The sequence below is a fragment of the Protopterus annectens genome, chromosome 10.part0 (genome assembly GCF_019279795.1).
Source record: "Protopterus annectens isolate FY-2018-M chromosome 10.part0, PAN1.0, whole genome shotgun sequence".
NCBI classification, from domain to species: Eukaryota; Metazoa; Chordata; order Ceratodontiformes; family Protopteridae; genus Protopterus; species Protopterus annectens.
Genome location: NC_056744.1, coordinates 222021734 through 222039315, shown reverse-complemented (window position 1 = coordinate 222039315; position 17582 = coordinate 222021734). Strand labels below are relative to the sequence as shown.

The following is a 17582-nucleotide window of genomic DNA, read 5'->3' as shown; positions in this document are numbered from 1 at the left end:
AAACTGTGCACTGGGACCTGTCTGTCTGAATTTGATTAAGACTATTGCTGCTAATTGCCATTGGTAACAGGAGAAGCAGTCTCATCTTTGTCTGCTGTTCTCCTGTGGGTGATTCCTGTGGTTGTCATGTTTGGCAAATTCTTGTTTCAGTGAGTTTTCTGCCATAAACAGGGGGCTGATGTGTGACTCAGTGTTCTATTGAGCTGTAGACCACTGTGTGTCTTTATACAACACACAGCGGACAAAGAAGAAAGAAGAAATTCTATTAACAAGTCCTTTTTTACATCAATGTTGAGATTAACTGCAAGAAGCACAGTGTCATGACACTATCAGCCTATTACTAGAGCCCTTCCAGATTTTTATTTCAAGCTAGTACTTTAATAGGTACCAACTACCAAGTAACACTCTTCCCTATCAACAAACCAGCTACAAAATAAGATACCTTTTTCTTATATTATTTTTGCAGATCATCAAGCCTCCCTTAATCAGACCTTAGGCTGCCTGAAGTGGGGGGACCATAATCCAGGCAGCCATGAGTTCACTTTATCCTCTTGCGGGCACCCCAGCAATGAGTGCATTTCTTATTTTATGACCAAACCCTTGCCCTGATGATGAGGTCAGCACTTGCTTCACCACAGGGGGTCTGTGTTCGCGTATCAAATACAAATTACAGCGAACACCCTATAATCAAACATTAAAAAGTGAAACGATGCCTAAGGTAAGCGAAGGAAGCTTTGTAAAAATTTGTCTTATACTGTAGTGCGATCTCACAGTTGGTATATATACTTTGGGGGGGGGGGGCAAAGCTCCCCTCATTGGTTGATTACATTTGTGATGTTGGCCAACTATGGGAAGTCAATTAATTATTTTTTGATGTTAAGCATTTTCGGTAATTTAAAGTTTTGCTGTTTAATGTTCAATTATAAGGCATTTGCTGTAATTCGTATTTGATGAGCAAACATAAACCTATCACAGGTACCACTTTTATCCTTCTTTCGGCACATGTATGCTCTGAAAAAGGCAGCCATCACTGGCTACAACAGTCAAACTCAGACTTTCCCTGCATCATGATGAGCCTCCTCTTTTCAGTCAAGCCTCTGTCACTACTGAAGCAGAGCAAGCCGACCAGGAACCATGAATCCCCCAGGATCCTCTTTTACTCTTCTGTGCTGCTCACTATTTTTGACCCCCCCCACACACTTTTTCTGATTTCATTAGGTTATCTGCTATTTAACTGAAGTGCCTGGACTGATGTGATTACACTGCAATATTTCTCCAATATCAGGAAAATGTAAACCTGTTGAGACCTGTTAAACTGTATCATAACAGCACTTGCAGGGGTGTAACAATTGTTAAGCACCCCATCTAAGCCCTGTTACTGTTGGGTCTAGTGCTAGGGACTGACCACTGACAGTGCCAGCTGACAAAAAAAACAGAAGCAGAAGTTAAAACTGCTTCATTTCTACCTGCGATCTATTCCTGTCAACTGTCTCTGAATTTGTAGCATATCTTTGTCCTGTCACTCGTAAATTAATTTGAATTTCTGGTAAACCCTTGAGGATTACTGTCAGTAAAAAATACCAGCATTACAGTTTCATACTTATTATTGATCAGAAAATACATACTGATGCAAAATCTGCTGGTCTATTAACTTTTTTTAAGTGAAATGGAACATTATTTAAAACTGGCCCTAATTTTGATCCTTTGTCCCCCAGAACTCATAAGCAAATAAGCTGAGAGATGTGCTGCTGTCTAACTTCACTAGCTTTCAAAGGCAGCAAAACACTTTGTAATTTTTTTCTTTTTTTCTGTAAGCAGTAGTACATAGAGAAGATAAAAGCCCATGCACTACAAAGTATTACAACTGGACCTCACCAATCATAACCTTTTATTGTGTTCTCCGCATAGCCTCCAAGATTCACCTCTTGAGCTTTGATCTTGAGTTGAATTTTTTGGCATCCATATCTCAAACCAGGGTTGTAGCCAAAGAATATAATTTTGTACTGTTGTGCTCTTACTGCTGCCCCCAACCCACCTGTCAGTTACAAAACTAAAATATCCCACCCCGCAGCACTTAAATGTTTACATCACTTCCTGTCTAAAACTATTAAATATATATTTTTTTCAATTTATGAAACTCTTACTGGAGGCATTAATTTAGACAGTTGTGGACAAAGTATGGCCTAAAACAGAAATGGTTTCTCTAAGTGTTATATAGAAAACTGTATTCAGTAGAGTACAAAGAGTATGCCTAGCTACACCCTTATCTCAGACACATAATAAGATGGTTACAACCAGAGACTCAATCATAACCCTCTGAGTTAGTCACTGTTTGGTAGTGTTATTTTACTAGCACAATGTTTTGTAAACAGACTGTTCTTTCTATTAGACTGTTGTTGCTGTTAGACCATTATTTGCTACCTTGTCTATAACTAGACAGTTTTTGCTTTCCGACTTTTCTTGTTACCAAACTATTCATTGCTCAGAAAGTATTTTGTGTGTATTTTATGATGTGTGATTAATTTCCCATTTACCATTAGCTACTCATCACTATCTAGTTAATACCTAAATCTGCCCATATTTTCGCTACCCCATGTTACAAACTACACTCTACCAGTACCACTAGTAGCACTTACTTCTATTTTATCGCTTTCCACTAACAATAAGTGTACCAAGCTTATCTCTAACTTTTAAAACTTAACTAACCCCACTATCACTAGTTTAGGCATTTATCTTTAAACCCCAAACTTTTACCCAGTTAACCATTTTGACTAGCAATTCTTGCACCTCCTGCAACTCAGCATCAACATAATCTTAATCATAACCTACTTGTACCAATCCCTGCACTAAATCTATCACACATCTAATACCATAGAGCTGCAGACCAATATTTCCTGCCACCTGACTAGTCTGACAGCACTAAGCCTTCTGAGGCAATGTTGGGAAATGACGCACTGTTCCTTCAAGATTTTTTCAACTCTGCCTGTGACAGACATACAAATCTACTTACCTGATATAGAGGCACTTCTCTCTACTCCTGCCACTCTCAGTAAAAAGTGTCATACTACTACATCTACCTACACTGGGGTGGTCAAGAAATCCTTGCCGAAGCCTTCTAGGTATCCATATAAGACCCAAGCCAGATGGAGATGCACTCTTATATTACTACAGGGAGGCACCACGGCCACAAGCCTAAATGTCTAAGGTCACATAAGCCTGAATTTAAACCTAAAGTCCTGGTTATAGGTTACTACATTATAAGATGTACTGACACTGCACTTTTCAGACTGGATACGGAGAGAGTTACTGACAGTTATTTTTTGGATCCAGAATCAGGGATGCCACACAAGCTCTCAAGACCTTTCACCACCCTAAATATGATTCTGATCTTGTTGTCACCAATGTGGGAGTGAATGACCTTAGGTGCTCTACCCTAAGGAAGATGCAGATAGGTACTATTCATCTGTTTCCACCAATGTGTCTGATTAGGGTAAACTAGTAGTGTTAAGCAGTACTCTTCCCTCTGCAAGATGGACGGCTACATTCAAAGATACAATGATTGGCTTATTAACTGGTGTTAGTCTATGGGGATCCAGTGAAGTGAATACTGAAAAGCATTTGAGGTTGGTTTTGCTGATTCCTGCTACTTCTTCTGGTGCCTCATAAACTGAGTCAGCAAAAGCAACCTCAAATGTTTTTCTGAAATCAGCGTGTCTGTGGTTTTTTTGCAAAGATTTCACTCTTCTTCCTTATTTTTTTACTTTTTTAGGGAAACTCAATAAAAAGCATTCGTTATCAAAAAATATCTTTTTTTACTTATATTTTTATATTTCTAGCATTTATGCGCAGACAGATTGCAACAATTAGCAATCATCAAACCTTAAAATATTTCAAAGTTTTAACATGACAAACTACTTTTAAGATTAAAATTGCTAATGTATTAAAAACAGAATCAAATGAACCAGTGTTGCTATGTGCTTATTTTTTATAACTACACATTAATTTTGTAGATGCTTAGCACTAATAAACCTGTTGATTAGTGAATGCTAAACAGTTTCTGTATGAATATATTTCATGTTTTTTTTTTATTTTAATCAGCACCTCTCCACTGGCGTTAGACCACAGGTGTATTCACCACTTTGCATATGAGAGAGAAAACAATGGTTACTGAGAGCAAAAGTGTTAATGAGTGCTTGATTCCACTTTCTTTTGCAATAAGGTAGCTGCACAGAATATTTGGGAACTTGACAACTATATGATGGAAGGTTGTGTAAACCATGAATCAGTCAGTCAATATTGTTGAATACTGGTTTCAAAGATCATCGACAGTGCCATTTTCACAACTACTGTGTGATCATAGAGTTAATATACATACTCTGGGGGATTTCCCTTTATATGAGGGGACTTGCCCTCAGCAAAATCTGAAAAATTTGGATTTGGTTCATTAGGAGCTGTACAACTGCCTGTCGATAAATCAATATGGATCGAGATATTTCTGCATAATGCCCCCCCCTCCCCCCAACACACACACACACTGAATCTCATTAACCAACTGCATATAGAAACACAAGTGAGCATAGAAAAAAATCCATAACTCAACTTACAAAAGGCTAGTTGGTTTCTAATTAAAAGACATGATCAAAACAGTATTATTACTGTTCTGAAACATATACACTTGTTTAATGGTTTTCTTGTTTGTCTAGCTATATAACTATTTGCTTGGTTTACTATCATAATCTTGAAGTGGATTCAGTTGAATCCACTTTGAACAAAGTCCGGAGGTCAAGCGGTGACAATGTCGAACTCCGATATTGTCAAAGTATAAATCTCAACCCAAGTTAACGCTCATCCCAAAATCGCATTCAATTTGTAATTCGACAGTACTGGAGTTCGAGACTGTCAGTTTTCATAGACATGGGTTGATGATACGATCATTTGACCAAGTCCGCTTCAAGATTATGATAGTAAACCATTTGCATGTATGTCTATTTATTTATTTACAGTGATAGTCCACCTACTTCTCAAAATGTTTTCTGCCTGATCAGGTGGAAATCCTGTTTGGAAGTGGAATCCAATCAACTAAGGGCCAGCTGAGAGAAAGAAATAGATAAAGTGGTTGGCTTTACAGAGGTCTTTTTGGGTGAACAGACACTGTAGAACCAGTTAAAAGAAAAGATTTGTGGAAAAAGATAGTGATTCCCTGCTCTCCAATGCTAAACATCTTCACATAAGCAAAGAGACCTTTTGTCCTAAATGCATGTTTGAGGTATGTTTAAAAGGGGCAAAAATGAGAACCATGGATTTAAATTCCCAGGATGTACTCCACTTCAGAATTTAATGTACTGGTTGAGAACGGTACAGTAACGCTCGCCATACAAAATTCTAATAACTTGGAGTTTATGAATATATCTGCAGTGCTGGAATACTGGCTGGAGTATCAAAAGCCTGAGCTCTCACAAATGGCTCTCCCTTTGCTTGGTAGGCTAGGCTCAGCGGTGCCAACCACCTAGATGACATCAGAAGTGCAGCAATCTAAGCAGCCTATGCACTGCTTGTAAGACAGCAGCAGAAACGTGTTAGGGGGTATGCTAATCTCACTGCATATTGCTCTTCAACTTCAATTTTCTTAAGGTACCTTACCAGAAACCACCAAATACAAAATGAAAACGGTGAAACATAAAAATACATGAGGCAAGCGTAAAGATTAAACAGACAAAACATTTAAAATGCAATAATATAAATCATAAGAAGCACTAAATAAAATAACAATATAGGGGATGCCAAAATCTACTGTTAAAACATTACAGTAAAATGCAATGGAAATCTTAAAACCAAACAAAGCCTTTGCATGGGAGCTTAAAATGTTCAGTCCTACTACTGAAAGCCAGCTTGAAAAGGCAGGACTTGTAAAATACTCCCACCACCACAGCAGAAGTAATTTTTTGTCTTTCTTTTGATATGTTCATTGGACACAAGTGTTCCCCAGGAGCTCGGTCTGGTTTACTGACTTGTTCAGAGTAACACAGTCCTCTAACGGAGGTGAAAGGAATTAAACCCTGTACCTTGTACTCAAGAAGTGGCTCATTAACAGATTACAACCTTAATCCTCTAAGCTAGGTTACACTTGTGCAGGGCAAAATGAGCAAAAAAAAAAAAAACGTGTTTCCAGGCATACCTGCAGAAACAACAGCAGCAGCCCCTAGGAGGCTGAGTGAAAAGTCCAAGGAGGGTAGTTTGGATCAGTATCTCCAGGTAAGAGAGGCCCCACTCATATATATGCACAAACAAACACCAAGAATGGGAAAATGACATAAAAATGTAGTCAGAGCCAGTGTAGGCTGTGTTGCACAGATGTAACATGTTGACAAAGTGAAGTACCAATAAGCATTTCCAAGGAAAACAGCATTATTGTAGTCAATGTTGGATGAGACCAGTGTGTGAACTATTACTGCAAAATCAGCTGATGCAGGAGTGCCTTGTTCCTGGAGATGCTTTGCGGATGGAAGCTGGATGATTTTACTAGACCTGACACTTGATCCCAAAATGGCAGCTGATTATCCAGGATCACTCATATGCCTTCAACCTTGGCAACAGATTAATGCTTTTTACTGCCTTAAAGGAAACAGCCCTGAGTGGGGCTGCAGAAAAATCTTGCAAGGTGGTATCAATCACTACCGCATCCTTTTTGAAGGAGTTAAGCTTCGACAAATTATATATAAGCTACTGATGAATGGTTTCTAAGTCATCAATATAGGAGTACACATTTACTATAAAATATTAATGGTTTAAGAAACCTCTTGCCCTAATACAATCTTTCTGCCAAAGGAAGTACTGACACTAAATAAAAGAGAGGTCAAGATCAGTCATATGGCATTCCACAGACAAGAGGGCATGGGGCAGAAGTACTGATAGCCCAAAAGACCTAAAAGATCATAAGAGACAAGGGGTAAACCACGTGAGGATTATAGAGAAGATGCTACTATAACAATGCAAATGTTCAATCGAGATTCCATGATCACTGGTGGCAAATGTTGTTAAGGGAGCCAGCAGGACCTAGATGGAACAGCACCACTGCTCTCTAGTGATTACAAGACTATTAACTGTTTGAATAACAGCAATTTTTGTGCAATGTTACGCATGAAATGCAGCCTAATAGGGATCCAAGAACCTATTTACTGTGAGGCAGTACTCATGTCTTAACAAAATGACCTTTATAACCTCATCAAGAAAACAAAGGTTAGAGAGTGAGCAGAAATTGTTAAACATGTTGGATCAAGAGATGAAGTTTTGAAGACAGAGGTTAACAACAGCCTCTTTCAAGATTGATGGAAAAAATACAGTCCTCAGGGAGAAACCGACACCTGAAACGTTCTGGCAATCAAGTCTTGTCCAGACCAACCGTGTATGGCTAACATCTTATACACTGTCTAAATGTGACTTGTACTGTCCTACAATCACTGTTTTGTATTGAAAATCACATCCAAATCAGCAAAAGCATAGCTAATTTCAGACAGAACTGGTCTCAGGAACCAGCAATCATGGCCGGCCTTAGGCATAGGCCAACTAGGCGGCCGCCTAGGGCGCCGCTGTAGCAGGGGCGCTTTTCCAGTATTTATTTGGTGTAGGTAGACCAGGTTGGGGGCACCTGGGTGGTATGTGGGGGGCGCTGTGGAGCCCTTTTGCCTAGGGCACCAGTTGACCTAAGGCCGCTGCTGCCAGCAAGTCACTATAACATCCAGTAATTAACATATATGTTTACTGTTATGTGTGCTTGACCAAAATCTCTTTTTGAGCAGGTATGTTTGAGTTTCATGGTTCAATGAAGGAAGTCAAGTGACTGCATATCACATATGCTCATTGTTAATTCCAATGACCATCCCTTGTACAATGCACTGCCCTACTTTACATTAATTGACAATATTACCCTTCTTCTCATGGGTCTTCCAAAATACAGGTATGACTTGTCAGATAGCATTTTTAAGGGGGCCAGATTTCATTCTATTGTCTAGTGGCATCTCCCTACCAAGACAAGCAAAGAATCTCTGAGACCCGGTGTCTACAAACGAATACTAGACTGATCCTATGAAATTATCTCCAAAGATTGCCTGCACTTCTCTTTCCACTGCAGTAATGACAACTTTAGCACAAGGTGTTTTGCACTCTGTGTTATAGTATTCATGTGCCAACTACACAAAAGCTTATATTTTTTCACACCAAAGCCATTAAAAGGAGATGCTTATGGGACCTCTTTTTAGCCAAGTATAACCTGTCACCAGTTTCTATTGATTTCAGCAAAAATGTTGAAATTGCTCCCCTGTACAAAGGTCAGATGCAGAAAGGTTAGACATTAAAAGGCTTGACGTCTGCCAGGAGTATAAGAATGTAAACACTGTTAAAGAAAAAGACTGAAGACTACATGTTGGTCAGAAAGTATCAGTACTTAAAATCATATAAACCCCCCACAAAGAAGTCGAAATGAAGCTGGCAGAAAATGTTCAAAACATGATTATCAAAACAATGAATGGAACTTAGGAGTAGGGGTATAGGCACAGAGACAGAAAGTTGTGCATGCAGGTACTAGAAGTGATAACAGAAAGGAAGGACAACATTTTGATGCACTTTACTGCCTAGGAACTGGTAGAATGAATAGAGTTAAAGAGGAAGGGCAAAGTGTCATTACACTTATGCACATCTGCCTCAGCTGAACTGTCATTACACTTGTTATGCACATCTGTCTCAGCTGATTTCATTACACTTGTTATGCACATCTGCCTCAGCTGATGTGTCACTACACTTGTTATGCACATCTGCTTCAGCTGATGTGTCACTACGCTTGTTATGCACATCTGCCTCAGCTGATGTGTCATTAGACGTGCTGCCAACCACATCCAGCAGGATTGTTTCAGATTTGTAGCTTCTCCATCTCTTGCTATTATACCTGGAAAAGTCACTGTCTCCACTCCTAATCTTAGTCAGACCCTTTGATAAAATCACATTCCACATTTGCTTAATGAGCAGGAGTGGTTGGATGTGTTTGTTTTTTGTCTCTTTTCAAATTTGTGTTTTGGGAACAAGTTGGCAAGGCTACCTCCTAACCAATCTGCCACTCTCATTACTCACTGGCAAAATATATCACTATATTTCTGTGGGTTTTGTGTAGGTCATTTATAGATGCATGAATCCCAGAAGTATGAGACTATGAGACTGAATAATCAGCAGTGCAAATTAAGTACGTATGTGAACACAGTACAGTTCAATACTAAAATGTAGCTACCAAAAAAAGAAAAAAACACTATCATTACAGATGCACCAATGTCTAGAAACTCATCATGAAGTTATATTAATGGGGTTAATTAAATAACTATTTCCTACTAGGTCATTCAGCTAACCAGCTAAGGTAAACTCATTGGTTCCCATTAGTGAAAAAGTCTGTTTGTTGTTTTTTTTGAACCCCCGAAGTGTACAGATATGCAGCTACTGTTTCAGTGTCACTATACTCTCCATCATTGGCAGTAGCAATCAAAGACCTAGAATAATATGATGAATGCCTGTTGAGCTAAAGCCTCACCATCTGAGTTGCAGAGGTACCTCTGGTTGGATTGGCATAATGGTTAAGCAGCTTGCCTCACAGACAAGAGATACAAAATTTGATTATCACCAATAGAAATTGGCTTTGCTTAAAATGGCTAGCAAGGGCAGTTACCTATGAAACTATGAACAACTACCTAACTGCTTGCTTTCGTGAGCGCACATGCTCAGATGTGTGAAACTATAGGTCAGAAAGTTCATCCAATTTTATTAAAATATAAGTGATATGAAGCTTTAAGCTTCAGCTACTAATAACACTTCTCTGTTTTACAACTTCGTCAGGTTCCATCTCATTCACTGCACTACCCATGCAATATGTAAGCATCGTGTACACTCTGACATTTAAAAACATGCTTATCATCTGTACTATATAAACTAACCTACACCATCAGTAAAATCAGTGAGAGACATTAGGTTTTAAACAAGAATGCATGAGAATATATTCAAATGAAGATTACTGCCAACCTCTGGGTACAGTAACATGCAGTCTAGCCAGATGGATCAGCACTTCCTCATCATTTTCATAGGTTCATAGGTAGGTACTAGGCTACTGGTCCAAGGGCCTAAGTAAGCCTAGCCAACAAGGTCTCCTGGCTTACACCACCCAAGAAAGTTATTTTCCTGTGCCCCTGTCGAGCAGAGCCACAGAAGTGATCCCCGAGGTGTATTTCCTATTTCCCATCCACTCATCAAGATTTTTCTTGAAGAGTGATAATGAGCAACTTTGCTTGACATAGATGGGTAGCTTGTTCCAGAGTATAGGAAGACTCTGGGACAGGAATCTATCCCTCCAGCATGTTCTCTTTATTGTGGTGACAAGGTTTAGATCCCTAGAGCGTGTAGCTCTGAGGGATTAGGATTTCTTTAGGTGCAGCATGTCCAACAGCTCTGGGTTTGACATAGCTTTATAAATTAGGCAGAGATCACCTCGGAGTAGGCAATATGCTATGGAGTAAAGCTGGAGCGTTTTGAGACGGTCAGTGTAGGGCAAATGTTTGAGGCCAGTAATCCTCTTTGTGAGGTACTTCTGTGGCCTTTCCAGCTGTTGCAGATGTCTTGTGAGGTACACTCCAAAAGGGGCATTGTACTCTATAATGGGTCTACAAAAGGGCCTTACAGAAACAGGTGCTTTGTGCCAGAGCCATGGGCTCAAGCTCAATACCAAGAAATGTACAGATATCCCCTTTGGGGAAAAAACATGTACCCGTGAATTACCACATAGGTGGCAGTACACTAAACACCGAAAGTGTAATGAGAGACTTAGGAACACAGGTGGACAGTGGTCTCACCTTCAATGATCACATTGCCACAACAGTCAGAAAATCCTTCTATGTGGCACACCTCACCACTAAGAGCTTTTCATCCAGAAAAAAAGGAGGTTATTGTCCCACTGTACTCATCCCTCATTAGACCCATTAAAGAATACAATGCCCCATTTGGTATGTACCTCTCAAGACATCTGCAATAATCACAAACGAAAAAACTGTTGAACCAAAAGAGCGTAACAACGAACAAGAACACTATAAGAGACTACTTCGTAAAATAAACAGACGTTTAATGACTCCAAATTAATGTTAGTTCATTTCTCAGCGCCCCAAAGGAATGTACAAATGTGGTGCCTGTGCAGAATGCAAATTTATTAGAGTGGGCACTCAGTTCAACATTAAAGATAGGACATATAAAATAAGCAAGCATTATAACTGTGAATCAAAATCTGTGGTATATGCTGCTCTGTGTAGCCAATGTGAAGCTTTCTACATTGGCAAGACAGAGCGTAGATTCAAGACCAGAATACACGAACACATTTATGCTATTAGCAGAAGGGATGTGAACAATGCCCTAGCTAAGCATATTATTAGCAATACAGGGCATTCCTTCAACTTTGTTATACTCCAACAAAGAATGCCAGATCCAATGGGTGGCCCTGGCAAATTAGGTTAGAGATAGATGAATTGATGTGGCAGGTACGAACTAGAGCACATTTATTACCTGGCATCAATGACAACCTATCAATAAAATGTGTATTAAAATGGTTATCGTATAACAGATAACACATATAGGGAAGGTATCTCACATTTGGATATGAAATGGACCCAACATCAATTATTCCCTAACAGAATGCACTAATGTAAAATTGTATTATTTTATGATTATTGTACAGGAATTTTCGGGCAAAACTAATCAGTATTTTTAATGTTTAAATGTGGAAATAATGTTCCAAATTGTGGAAATATTTTTGGTAACAATTTAAAATATACACAAATATTTTTTAGTTTATCATTCACTGTTTTATAACATTTTTAACACATCACATAAGTATGAAGCAAGTTGTATGATTAAATAATCCAGTAATTATAGAGTTTAACATCTGTGTAAATATTTTGATGAATGGAGTTACTTGCAACAAAGTATCACTTGCTGTTCCGTTGCAATGCCTATAGAGGCACTCTATCTTTACCTTTATTCAAGGCTTATGTTTGCAATGGATTATACTACTTTAAGGTAACCTTAGTTACAACTAATTACTAAATGCACTTTATTTCAATTGGTTCTATACATATATTTTAAGAAATGTCATTTCCTGTTCTGCTGTTTGTCTGAGGAAGGCTAAATATTTGATTTAGCCGAAAGCGCTAACATTAATTTGGAGTCATTAAACGTCTGTTTATTTTACGAAGTAGTCTCTTATAGTGTTCTTGTTCGTTGTTACATCTGCAATAATTGTAAAGGCTGCAGAAATACCTCACTAAAAGAATCACAGGCTTAAAGCAGATGCCCTATGCTGACCGCCTTAAAAAACTCCAGCTATACGCTGTCGCATATCGTCTACTCAGAGGCAATCTCTGCTTAACATACAACGCCATGTCAACCCTAGAGCTGTTGGACATGCTACACTTAAAGAAATCCCAATCCCTCAGAGCCACACATTCCAGGGATCTAAATCTTGTCATCACAATAAACAAAACATGCTGGAGGGATAGGTTCCTGACCCAGAGACTCCCCAGACTCTGGAATAGTCTGCCCATGCATGTCAAGCAGAGCGCCTCCTTGGCCCTCTTCAAAAGGAACCTTGACGATTGGATGGGAGAAAGGAAATTCACCCTGGGGATCTTGTTAGTCACCCTGCTAGACAGGGGACCAGGGAAGTAAATAGTGTGGGAAGAAATAGCCAGGGAATTGTTATGGCTAGGCTTGTATAGGCCCTAGGGCCAATAGCCTAGTACCAACTTATGAGTGTCAAGTAGAGGGGAACAATGACCTCTTTTTTCCAAGATGAGAACCCTTCTGTGATAAGGTGTGTCACGTAGAAGGATGTCCTGACTACTGTGGCGATGTGATTATCAAAGGAGAGACTACTGTCCACCTGGGTCCCAAGGTCTCTTATCACACATTCGGCGTTAAGTAGACTGCTGCCTATGTGGCAGTTTATGGGTACAGAGTTTTTACCAAAGGGGGTGACAATGCACATTTTGGCATTGAGCTTGAGGCCAACATGGCTCTGACACCAGGCATCTGTCTCAGTGAGGCCCTTCTGTAGGATGTCCACATCATTTGGGGACTCGACTATGGCTCCTAGTTTGCAGACATCTGCGAACCGTTAATAAAGGCCTTCTGTGTTAGCCTGTACTTCAGAGAAGTAGATACCAAACAGGAGAGGTCCCAGGACTGAACCCTGTGGCACTCCACTTGTCACTGGTTTGAAGTCAGATTTGGAGTCTGCAACTTTTAAAGTGTGGGTTCTGTCAGTGAGCCAGCTGGCAACCCATCTTGTGACGTAAGGATTTTTACTCATTTTATCTTGTTAAATGTCATGGGTGATATGGAATTTTTCCCAGCAGATAGAAGATATAAGGCAGAGAAACTAATTCTGGATACGAAGCCAGTTTATCTCAAGATATAAGCACATACTCACATATGACATATACACACACACACACAAGCTCTATCACATACAACATGCCAAAAAGCTGCCAGTTTGGAGGCTTGCCAGTTCACCTATGAGATCTCTCTGTGATGTGGGAAGAAAATGGAGTGTTCAATGATCCACAAAAGAGAGCAGGGAGGACATACACACTACAGATACAGAACACCCTGTCTGGGAGTCAGACCTGAGAGTAAGGCACCATGAGACAGTAATACTATCCACTGTGCCACTGTGATGCCCCACTCCTCAGGTCAGTTTCTCCAAATATTGCATGACGATCTAACTCTGAATGGCTACAATTAGGTATTTTTGCTTGACTGACATAGTACGTATTTACAAAGAAATTTTTTTGAAATGTTATTCCTATAACAACACAAAAGAAGTTTTGCAGAAACTCAGCACAGAACATTTTTCACTAAATGTTTTCTATTTTCCTGAATGCCATCTCAGTTTCCAATATCCCATTTACTGGCATAATCTAAGACCTGTTAAAAACATTATACCAGATTTATTATATCGCACACCAGATGCTGCACCATCTGTCACTAGTCATAAATAACTAAAATATCACAAGGAATAAAATGAGCACAAAGTCTGATCAGAAATGCCGTATCAGGTATGTAAAAAAGATAATTGTATTTTCAGACACCAAGCTATTAAGCTTCATTATATCACTAAAGACGAGCTTTACTTTTGTCATACTTTCAAAACAGTTAACGTAAGAAAAAAAAATTTCTCCTTTCCACCTGGAGATCTCAGATCACATATAGTATTCTGCTGCCAGTGGGCTTCTCTTTGTGCCTAGGTCACATGCAAAACAGTACAAGCATCTAACAAGGTTAACTGACTATTTTATGATCAGGCACTGAATCAGTGGCTAACAAAACCTTCACAATTAAGTGACAAGTGACATTAAGTACTACAAAATGCAAAAAACTTGTGATCACTGATTCTTCTGAATATAAATACACACGGGATATTTTATGATATCTGCAATGAAGAGATTAGCTTTTAATAAAACATAAAAAGATTGGAATTCTACTTGTGCTTCCACTGGCATTTCTATCAGAGAAAAAGCAAACACGAGTGAAATCAATTTTTTATGTTTCTGTCAAGCACCCAATGCACCTTCAGTTAAACCAGTTGTGCTCTGAGGCCATACAAAGAAAGGAAAACTTAGCTGAATGTTCCCAAGAGCAGAACCAGTACCCCCATGACCACCTTATCTAAAATACATTATCTTCTTTACAGCACATGCACTCCCTTCATGTTTTCAGTGACACTCCTGTGAAAATGCAACTGCCACTGCAAGAAGAGTGAGAGGAAACTCAAACAAAGGAAAATAATCACAAAGAACAAGGAACCATGATTTTCTCTTCTGAAGACAAGACAAGAAAGCCATCAAAGTATGGCAGCAGGTTCAGATCTCAAAACCAGTTACGTAGTCCTTCTGTGAGACACATGATTCCTTGAGCCAATGCACAGAAGTCACTTACATTCAGTACTGGAATTTGACAAAATGGGAGACAAAGTCCCACAGAATGTTTCTTGAAATGTGAGCCTTCATTTTAAGACAAGACACGTCACCAACTTACTGCTTTCTTTCTATTGTTTTGAGACTAAACAGCCACTAAGATGGGCTACAGCACAACCATAAGTGATATTTGCATTTTAACTTTTGGAATTTCATTTCTAGTATAACAGCAACCACAGCCCCTTACTTTAGGCAACTGAAAATATGCTAACCTATGATTTAGTTCAGAATAAAGATAAGCAGATGAATTTATTTTACTCATCTCTGCAGAAACATCTTTCAGAAAGATAAACAGGATTGCACTACATAATTCTGGTACAGTTTTCCTTTCCTTACAGACAGCCCCTTTTGACTTTTCTTGATGTTCTGCATTAATGTTTAGATGACATGAACCACTTTCCACAAAGCTGTGCAAAATGTTATGTTTAAAGCAATAAGCAAACCTCCAGAGCAGTACCAGTTTCCTGGAACCGGCTCAAAAGCAGATGGTGAGTGTATTACTTGCCAGTCTATAAGGCATTACGTTTCTTTGTAATAAGATTGTATCAGCCAGAGGCACATGACAAATTCAGAATATAAATTGTATTTATAGTGCAACTGGTTTTGAATGTAAGAAAAAGAAATGAACCTGCCACCACTGTACCCTGTGCTTTTCATTTTAATTACACTGGCTATTTAGCCTTTGCCTGTGTGTGTGTGCTTTTACAGTTTGTTGCAAAGTAAAGGCTTTTATGGTATATGACAGGATGCTTGCCTGATTGAAATCCACGTCTACCTATCCGGATGGAAAGCTCATCTTCATACTCCTGCACCAGTGGATGGTCGTCTTCTTCTTTTGCTTTGATAGGTTTTGAATGAAACACTGCATATGAATGGTCCTTGACACCCTGTAAGGTAAGGAATACAAGCTTGAGTAGGCAACAGGTATTTCCAAGTATCAAACCATCAACTCAAACAAAAAGTCAAACTTGTTTTTATTTCAACAATTAGCTGCTAGCTGGACAGCAAACATAAAAGGCTATAAGTCTATCAGCCATTGCATTAATGACAATGTTTGGAAGATAAGCCAAATCCATTAAAGGGTCAGCATCACAGCAAATTCACAGTCAATTTAGCTGCCTTGGAAAGGCAGGTATACAAGCCTTAATGTATGCAGTGCAGTCACCAAAATAAGCCCAAGAAGCAACACATCAAAATACAGCAGATGCTAGGAGATGCAGGCTGAACTCATTGCTATCCTTCTTTCATACAGTTGTTATTGCTTTGCAGTCACTGCACTGTCTGTAGTGCATTAATAGGGTCTATATTACAAGATCAAAGTTTTAGCTAATTGAATAACTAAAGCTCGAGCTTGTAATATCGAAACTGGAAAATGCTGAACAGCCGATTCAACCCAGGGAAGTGCTTCCCTTGGCCATTATGTGGATTATGCCCTTTTCTCCAATATGGAGCGATCTCGGAGTTGGTATATTTAGTTAGGGGGGGTGTGGAGGGCACACTTGATTTCGATCTAAAGTTTTTTTTCTTGTGATGCGGCCAAGGGAAGTGTTTCCCTGGGTTGAAACAGCCGTTCAACATTTTCCGGTTTTGATATTACAAGATCGAGCTTTAGTTATTTGATTAGCTAATGTTGCGATGTTGTCATATAGATGCCATTAACAAAGATAATAAAATATTTTTAAAGAAAAACTCTAAAATCTGCAAACTCTTAAATTAAATCACATTAAACTACTATATACATATCCTTCTAGCACATACACATTCATTGCAACTGTCCACATTGTGTTACATTTGTAAAGAAAGAGTTGAATTAACTAAAAACCTGCTCATTAATAAATTAATTTATACATTACTTCTTAGACGTTCTGTGAAAAAGAAACAGCATTACTTTTTTAATTTTATATGATAGATGGATAAGCACAGCTGTCCAAATGGGAATGCTTATTTGAAGTGGTCTGTCAAACATTACAGTGGTATTATCATTTGATGGCAAAATGTCAGAGCTTAAGAAAGCATCATAATTACTTTCTTCATTATCACCTCTGCCATGCCAAGATTTAAAAAATGAATAATGTCTGGCATTGGAGTACATTCCATTAGCTACAGTACAGAAATGTATGTGTGTGTGTATATACATGTATATATATTTTTATTTTCCAAGAAATAATTATAATGAACTCAACGTCAACATTTTAGGAATATGCAACTTGATTTAAAGAAATGTACAATAAATAACCACCAACCTGTATTATTCAACATCAATATCACATATTATATCACAGAAATAAAAGAATACTGTAGCTACTTCAAAGACTTCTAATAAGCAACCTCTGCCTTGCATATAGAGCTTTAACAGACTCTATTCTGTCAGATCTGCTACACATTCATAAGTTCAACGATATAAACACCTGCTTCAGGGATCTTGCTCTCTTTTACAAAATAAATAGAACGTGTTAGGATGGAGAGATGAACATGTAAATATTCCAACACATCTTTGTTTCGGCTTATCTCTGGGTTATTTGTATGCAAAATATA

The 17582-nt window shown here is 38.7% G+C and overlaps 1 protein-coding gene across 2 annotated transcripts in view; it reads right to left on the bottom strand.

The window, feature by feature from the left end:
- The window catches only part of SLC39A11 (solute carrier family 39 member 11), a 4193139-nt gene that overhangs the window by 2521035 nt on the left and 1654522 nt on the right, over positions 1–17582 (bottom strand). Inside the window, exon 5 of one of the 2 annotated variants that reach the window (XM_044085146.1) lies at positions 15802–15934. In XM_044085146.1, coding sequence (XP_043941081.1) covers positions 15802–15934 — 133 coding nt within the window. The remainder of the gene's footprint in view (positions 1–15801; positions 15935–17582) is intronic. The other variant, XM_044085147.1, reaches the window with a different exon arrangement.